Raw genomic sequence first — 8,264 nt, forward strand, 5'->3', positions numbered from 1 at the left:
CTCTCTCTCTCTCTCTCTCTCTCTCTCTCTCTATCTCTCCCCCTCTCTCTCTCTCTCCCTCCCCCAGGGCCCATGAGCAGGACCTGGGTAAGAGACATGAGCGTGAGCTGGGCGAGCTGAGCGGGGCCCACCACCGGGAGACACACATCATGCTGGCTGACTTCAACAAGGCCCAGGAGGCCCTGAAGGACAAGATCACCGCCCTCCAGATACTGTGAGTTATCATAGAGATCTATAGATAAAGATACTGTAGGCTGAGTTATCATATAGATCTAGAGATATAGATACTGTAGGCTGAGTTATCATAGAGATCTATAGATAAAGATACTGTAGGCTGAGTTATCATATAGATCTGTAGATATAGATATATAGTAGGCTGAGTTATCATATATGTGCATATATGTATATATATATATATATATAGATACTGTAGGCTGAGTTATTACATAGATATAGATACTGTAGGCTGAAATAATACTATATATATGTAGATATATACTGTAGGCTGAGTAACCTTCAATGTGGAGAAATATTATATATAAATTAGGCATATATCTATAAATATCTATATAGATATATATACCGTATGCTTGCTTACCTTCAATATGAAGATATATGTATGTATTTATATCAATATTTATTTATTATATATATTTACCCATTTATTTATATAGTCCACCTGCCCTGTTTCTCACCCGTACCCCCGCCCCTCCACCTCAGCTAGCTCCAACATAGCTTCCCCTAACAGTACGTACATGTGTGTGAATGTGTTTGTGCCTGTGTGTGTGTGTGTGTGTGTGTGTGTGTGTGTGTGTGTGTGTGTGTGTGTGTGTGTGTGTGCGTGTGTGTGTGTGTGTGTTTTGTGTGTGTGTGTGTGTGTGTGTGTGTGTGTGTGTGTGTGTGTGTGTGTGTGTGCGTGTGTGTCGTGTGTGTGTGTGTGTGTGTGTGTGTGTGTGTGTGTGTGTGTGTGTGTGTGTTTATGTGTGTGCCTGCGTGCGTCTTTCTCTCTCTCTCTCTCTCCCTACCAGGCTCGAAGGCACGGAGGACAAGTTCCGGAACCGCGAGAGCCGCCCAGAGGACCTGGCCGCCATCGCCGAGCTTCGCGCCATGGTCACGGAGCGAGAGACGCTGGTCAAGAAGTTAGTGGTGCGTAGAGACACTACCGGGCGCAGGCACAGGTGGGACGGGTACAATGCCGAATAAGAGGGAGCACAGGCCCCCCCCCACCTACCACCCACCTCCACGTAGCCTCAGCTAACCAGGGATGCCAGACAGCTAGCCGCAGCTAACGGAGCTAGCCGGAACTAACGTTAGCTAGCCGGAGCTAACTGAGTTAGCGGAAGCTAACGTAAGCTAGCTAGCGTCACACGCACCCCCTGTTCAGGAAGTAGTCTAACCAACACCCCCTTCTCTCTTTTTTCTCTCTCCCCCCTCTCTCCTCGCTCTTACTCTCTCACCCTTTCTTGCAATTTATTTTCGTTTTTTTTGTCTTTTTGTCTCTCTCTCTCTCTCTCTCTCTCTCTCTCTCTTTCTCTGTCTCTCTCTCTCTTTCTTTCTTTCTTTTTTTTCTCTTGGTCTTTCTCTCTCTCTCTCTCTCTCTCTCTCTCTCTCTCTCTCTCTCTCTCTCTCTCTCTCACTCTCTCGGTTTTGGTGTCATTTGACATAGTAATATGGTAAAAACTTTTTGTTTTTTAAACATAATCCATTTTAATAATCCAAAACTGGAATAATAATGTGTTTGATTTCGATTTTTATTTCATTTTTTGTCTTGTTTCATTTTAAAGATGTTTTGTCACCCACCCAAGACACGTCAGGTTGTAATACAAACCTTTTCTATGAAGCTTTTCCTAATTTTTTTTTTTTTATTATTTATACCCAAAGTAAAGGACACCATTTTAATTCCTCAACACTCTTTGCTACACCCGTTTACCTGATGAAACGTTTACAGTCCTCACTTGCATCAATCACAACGGGAACATCTGCAATCCCCATCCCCCATTGGCTTAATGACTTAAGGCATATTTTACGTCACAGCAAAAACGCAAATTAATTAAATAAAGTTGTTCTTCTAATTTGCTACATTGCTCCACCTACGGCCAACCCCATTGTTTTATTAATTAAAATCCACCTGTAATCGGATCCTTAAAGGTGACATATTATACCACCAGGTGTGAGTGTGATAAGCCCTTACAAGACGTTTTGAAAATCTTCCTCTAGTGACATCACAAGTGGGAGTGTCCACCTATAAAAGGGCCTTTATTAAATATTATACCACCGGGTGTGAGTGTGAGTAGCCATTTCAAGCCCTTTGAAATACTGCCTAATTGGAACCGCCCACTTGTGATGTCACTAAAGCACTTAAAAAGGCAGGTTTTCAAAACGGCTTGTAACAGCAAATCACACTCACACCTGGTGGTATAATTGGGGACCTTAAGATGATTGTTGTTATTTTTGCTGGATCTGGAGACAACTAAAAGAAAACGAAGGCTGAAAGTGACAAATAAGTCTAAAAATAATACCGTCTGTCTGGGCCAGTTTTTAAAAAACTATTTTTAGATGCAAGGTTTTACAAAGCCGTCCTGAAGTCACGACGTTTGGTCCGGAGCTTGGGAGGAAACGATGCGTTTAACGTCTTCCTGTCCCTTGTGTCACTTTACACTTAAGGCTGAGTTACGGTTCCACGTTGACGCAATGCGTCCTTAAGGACCCTTCTTGCGTACACCGCAAGGGCCTGACGTGCGCCTTCCAAAAAAGATAGCCTTGAGTCGAGGCAACGCAGAAGCAAGGGCTGTGATTGGTCCGCTCACTAAAACCTGACGCTGAACCAGGTCCACACAAGCGTCTGCGTGGTCATTGTGTTGCGTCGACGTGGAACAATGACTGAGCCTTTAGAAGAGGCGTTTAAATGCACTGCCATTGTTTTCTAACCTTATTAAACAAAAAGACGGAGTGTGTTGGATCAATTTATGTTACATGGAAATTCAGTTGAGCCATCACTCATTTGAAATCACTTTCATGATGATTCATTGCTGTGCATCACATATCATCAACTTTATCATTGCACTTTTGGTAGTTGTAGTTTTTCTTTTAAATGTATGTATGTGTGAACAAGTGCCACAAAAGATAGGGTTAGGGTGATAAAGACACAAGTTTTGTCTTTTTCGAAAAAACACAATAAAAAATGCACGGACGTTACTATTTTGACCAGTTGTTTATATATGCAATACACTGTTATTTTTATACTTAAAAAAGCAAATCCTATGTGTTCATGTTTTACAAATACTGTCAGACTTTTTATGAATTGGGACAACTTGTCTAAAAAGAAAAAAGGTTCTCATTAAAACACACATGCTGAAACTATCTGCCTTTACGACATCATTTTTTCAGGGTTATGTATTTGACGCTATTGAATGTTTTCCAAATGCAATATGTTAGAACTACCAAGAAAGCAGCAATATCGCTCTCCATTTTTGGCTATACCCTAAACAAAACTAAACTCCCACCAGAACAAATTATGTTACTTGAATTAGTTTGAAGTATTTACTATTAGGCCAAAGTGTACTGTTGGGTGTGTGCTAATTAAATAGCTAAGTCTAAGAATATTTCATAATAACAGTTTCATGATGAAAGTGGTCTTGCAATGAGTCCGCAAAACGGCACTATTCCTGATCTGAAGGCTCGCTAACCACCATGCTACTCATACCCAGAGCTTTTCAGTGAAATACGTCCTAATATTATATCTCTCTTGCTACCGTGTTTCCATTGTCTATAAACAAATTGGGGTTTTAAAGACGGCACATACAAATATTAGCTCTGCCAATTCAGCAGCGACGTCAGACTTCCATTTTGAGCTTACTGTAAGCATAGCATTGAATAAGAACCGTCTCATGCTTGAATGCTACGCTAGCTATCCTAAGATCACCAGCTGTCTGAGTATGTTTGTTTTTTGGTCCATTCAAACATTTTACTCAACAGGCATCATGAATATTAAGTGATAAAGGTCCCATATTATACCACCAGGTGTGAGTGTGATTAGCCGCTAAAGGGCGTTTTGAAAATCTGTCTCTTCTTTTTTTTTTCTTCTTTTTGACATCACAAGTGGGCATGTCCACCTAGACGTGCGCTGGATAGATCAGTCTTCCAGCCTACCCAGTGGACTGTAGCAAACGTTGCTTTTCTGTCCTTCATACATCTTGGGGGACATGTCCACTTGTGATGTCACTTGTGGCAATTTTTTTAAACGGCTTGTATCGGCTAATCACACTCACACCTGGTGGCATAAAATGTCACCCTTTAAAGTATTACAACTAAAGTTTGTGCGTTGTGCCTGCAAAGTGCTCAATGTGTTAGATGTGTGTACGCTTTAAAGAAACGTTTGACGTTGTAACTTGGTGAGAAAACTAGCAAATAAAAAAACTCAAAAGTTTCCTAAAAACAAACTGTTTTCTGCTAGGATGACAAGAAGTTCTACCAGCTGGAGTTGGTCAACAGAGAGACAGGCTTCAGCAAAGTGTTTAACTCCAGTGCCAACGTTGGCGTGATCAACCCACTGGTCAAGGTGAGCCTCCATTTAGACGCCTGCTAGCTAGCTCTGGTCGGGAGCGTATCTATGTACCCCGGGTCCTATGTTCCCGCTTTGTATGTGACCGGGGAACAAGGGCCCTGTGAGCAAATCTTTTTTTCGTAGGATGGTAGGGGCAAGTACCGCCTTTTTTCGCCTCAGATTTTCCTGTGATTGGTTAGAATGCCTCTCCTCCGGTTGGTTATGGTAAGGGTTAGGTTAAGGGTTAAACCTCACCCTAACCCTAAACCTAAACCTGACCCTAACCCTTTGCACCCGGGGAACATAGGACCTGGGGAACATAGGGATGACCCCCTCTGGTCTTCCTACCTGCTGATCTAGTTAGTCACATCTAGCTAACATCCAACCTGGTGATGAAACAGGGTATTTTTAGTGCTCAGACAATACCTACTAGTGTTCAGCTCATGGTAGGGACGGTCACCAACCTCTGGAGGGACCAGAGCTAGCTAGCTAGCGTCCATAGATAAATATACTGACTAGATATCACATTTAATAAGCCATCTTGCCGCGGGTTGATTTTTCTGACATGTTTGTGGTAATGATAGTAAAAAGATATCTATAAATCGATTTGAATTTTCTGTGTATCATTACCACAAACACACGTCTGACGTAGGTTCAGGCGATATCTAGTGAGTATATATATCTATGTGTCTTCTGAAGGAAGAGACAGTCACCTACCTCTAGAGGAAACAGAGCTAGCTAGCTAGCTAGGGACCAGAGGGGGTCATCCCTATGTTCCCCATTTTAACATTATTTTAGAGCTATTTAAGGGCCTAAAATAATGTTAAAATATAAAATACTGTGTACCCTTTAAAGGTGTTACCACCTTTAAAGGGGTCATATTATACCACCAGGTGTGTGTGTAATTAGCCTTACAAACCGTTTCGAAAATCTACCCCATATGACATCAGGCGTGTCCACCTAGATGTGTGCTGGATAGATCAGTCTACCAGCCTATCCAGTGGACTGAAGTAAACGTTGCTCATCTATCCAGCACAGATCTAAGTGGACACCCCCACTAGTGATGTCATCTGTGGCAGATTTTCGAAACGGCTTGTAAAGCTAATCACACTCACACCTGGTGGTATGATATTTCTCCTTTAAGGAAACAAATTGATCTTTTCGGAAACACCTTTTTTGTTGTGGTTGTGCTTCATTAAACATCACAACACAAAATGATTAGAATAGAGACTGATTGATGTTAATATTTCGGTCAGCTAGGTATGCTAACATAGAATAGCGTTGAATAGCTGTTGATAGACATTAAGCTGTTGGTCACAAGCAGGTGCCATAACGCAGCAGAATACGCCAAGGTAAAGGTTTGGTTGGTTGTTTGTTGGTATTACGTCATGTCATCATTTAGGTGGCAGAAAGAGAGAGGATTCTACTAGCAACGCTATCGGAACGACTAGCTACCTATTGGACTTTGACTTTATCTGCGAAGATCAACTTCACTTCTAAGAGACTGTAAATGTGGACGTACAGTCCAGATGTATTATGTCGGAATGTTATAATAATTCAAATAACATTTCTACACCCCCAGGCTATAATTCAGAAGGAAGATCCCCAATGCTGACACCGCTATTTTCCCTAATAGAGATTTTTCTAAGGTCGTTTTTTTCTTGCCCTCCTGTGGGCTAAGGTCAGGGAGTTGTCATTTGGCCTGTTGAGCCCTTTGAGACATTACCAGTGGTTAAGGGCTATACAAATACAACTGAATAGAATTTATATTAAATGAAATGAAATTATATGATATGATAAGATATTCAATTAAATCGAATTTAATCTACCTTTGTTTCCCCTTTTCTTAGCCTTCCTGAAGCTATGGACATGTCCTCAACAACCCCGACCACTCATAGGAAGCCGCAGGAGAAAGAAATTCAGAAATACCGTAAAACAGAACAAGCGATGTTCAACATTGCAACTCGCCGCAAAAAACAAACCGTTGAGTCAAAAGACGTGTGTTCAGACAGAGGGCTAGTTTAAAGGTCCCACATTATACCACCAGGTTTGAGTGTGATCAGCCGTTACAAGCCGTGTTGAAAATCGCCCTCTTTTGACATCACAAGTGGCGTGTCCACCTAGATGTATGACGGATAGATGAGCAATGTTTGCTACAGTCTACTGAGTAGGCTGGTAGACATATAGATAGATATATCCAGTCACACTCTGGTGGACACGCCACCGATTGCAAAACGGATTTCTAACTGCTAATAACCATCTTGGTTTATATGGACTTGAAAAAGGTGGACTTCCAAAGTAAGCTCTGTCTTCCAGTCAGATTGAATCGCATGTTTAAGTGTGTGCACTGTGTTGTTGCTTTTTACAAGCAGACAAAACGTTCTAAAACATGTCAACATCCAAACTGTGTCGGTTAAGATCCACAGCTAAAGGTAGAGTTATGGTTACACGTCGATGCAACGCAAGGGGGTTTACGGACCCATTACGTCCTAGCGGACCCTCCTTGCGTACCCCGCAAGGGCTTGAGTTTCGCCTCCCAAAAATGTTAACCTTGTGTCAAGGCGATGCAGCAGCAAGGGCTGTCATTGGTCCGCTAACTACATCATTTCCGCCATTCGCTTTTCCGGTTTCACTTGCCTAAACACCGCCATTTAAATAGTGCGTTTTGGTCGGACATGGGAAAAGCCGGCAGGTAAACAAATAGGCTACAATGAGGCTATCAACGATAGACATCACATGAGTCTTGGTCGGTCGCCGTCATTCTCGTACAAAAAACATAGCGCCCCCTACCGGTGGGGCGATGAATTGCACAGCGACACCAAGACCCGAAACAGAACCAAAACAGGTTCGCGACTGCGTCGAAGTGACTGCATAGTCATTCCGTCGCGTCAACGTGGAACCAAAAACCAACCTTTTGACTCTGTTAAGACGGGACCCCTTCGTCGAAGCATGTGAGGACAGACGATGGTTAAATAACAAAAAAATCTGTCAAAGCTGCTGTCTATCCGTTTTAGTGTTTCTCTTTTACATTTTAAATGTCCCATGTTACACCACCAGGTGTGAGCGTGATTAGCCGTTACATGCCTTTAAAAATCTGCCTCCTACCTTGTTTTAGTAATGACATCACCGGTTTGGCGTGTCCACCTTGCGTTGTGACTGAAGATGAGCAACTTTGCTGCGTCCCACTACAGGCTGGTAGACCTGATCTCTTCAGCACACCATCTATATGGACCGCCCACATTGTGAAGTCAGAAGAGCCAGATTTTCAAAACGGCTCGCATTGGCAAATCACACTCACACCTAGTGGAATAATATAATACTTAACATTGCTGATGCACAATAATAAAAAAAAAATGGCTCTAATCAGACACCCACACTAGAAACAAATCTTTTTTTTTTCTTTTTTTTTCTTTGCAACCCAATTTTTTTCTTTATGCACATTCACTTTTTTAAAACCGATTTGAATTCCAAAACTCCAAAATTCCCTAAGTCATTCGCCTCACACTGCTTTCTATCTGAATATACTGTATACCGTAAAGTTTCTCTTGCTATCGATTCACAGTTACCTTCCTATAAATAGAAGGTAACTGATTTGGTTGGTTATCAACTTAAAAGAGTCATTATTTAATCCTAATAACCTAGGGAGACCTATCACCTCCCACCATTTATTTTTCTGGTCATAGGACCCAAATTAAAGTGGTTATTATCTTATCTGACGAGG

General features: G+C 41.9%; 1 protein-coding gene across 1 annotated transcript in view; it reads left to right on the top strand.

Annotated features, from left to right (window-relative positions):
* LOC130386588 (protein FAM184A-like) overlaps window positions 1–6,427 on the top strand; it is a 45,912-nt gene extending 39,485 nt beyond the window's left edge. Inside the window, exons 20-23 of the mRNA XM_056595594.1 lie at window positions 68–214; window positions 1,029–1,146; window positions 4,454–4,558; window positions 6,394–6,427. Of these exons, the coding sequence (XP_056451569.1) occupies window positions 68–214; window positions 1,029–1,146; window positions 4,454–4,558; window positions 6,394–6,402 (379 nt within the window). The 3' untranslated portion in view covers window positions 6,403–6,427. The remainder of the gene's footprint in view (window positions 1–67; window positions 215–1,028; window positions 1,147–4,453; window positions 4,559–6,393) is intronic.
* The last annotated feature ends 1,837 nt before the right edge of the window (window positions 6,428–8,264 follow it).

Source organism: Gadus chalcogrammus, chromosome 7, assembly GCF_026213295.1.
Source record: "Gadus chalcogrammus isolate NIFS_2021 chromosome 7, NIFS_Gcha_1.0, whole genome shotgun sequence".
In the NCBI taxonomy this organism is placed as follows: Eukaryota; Metazoa; Chordata; class Actinopteri; order Gadiformes; family Gadidae; genus Gadus; species Gadus chalcogrammus.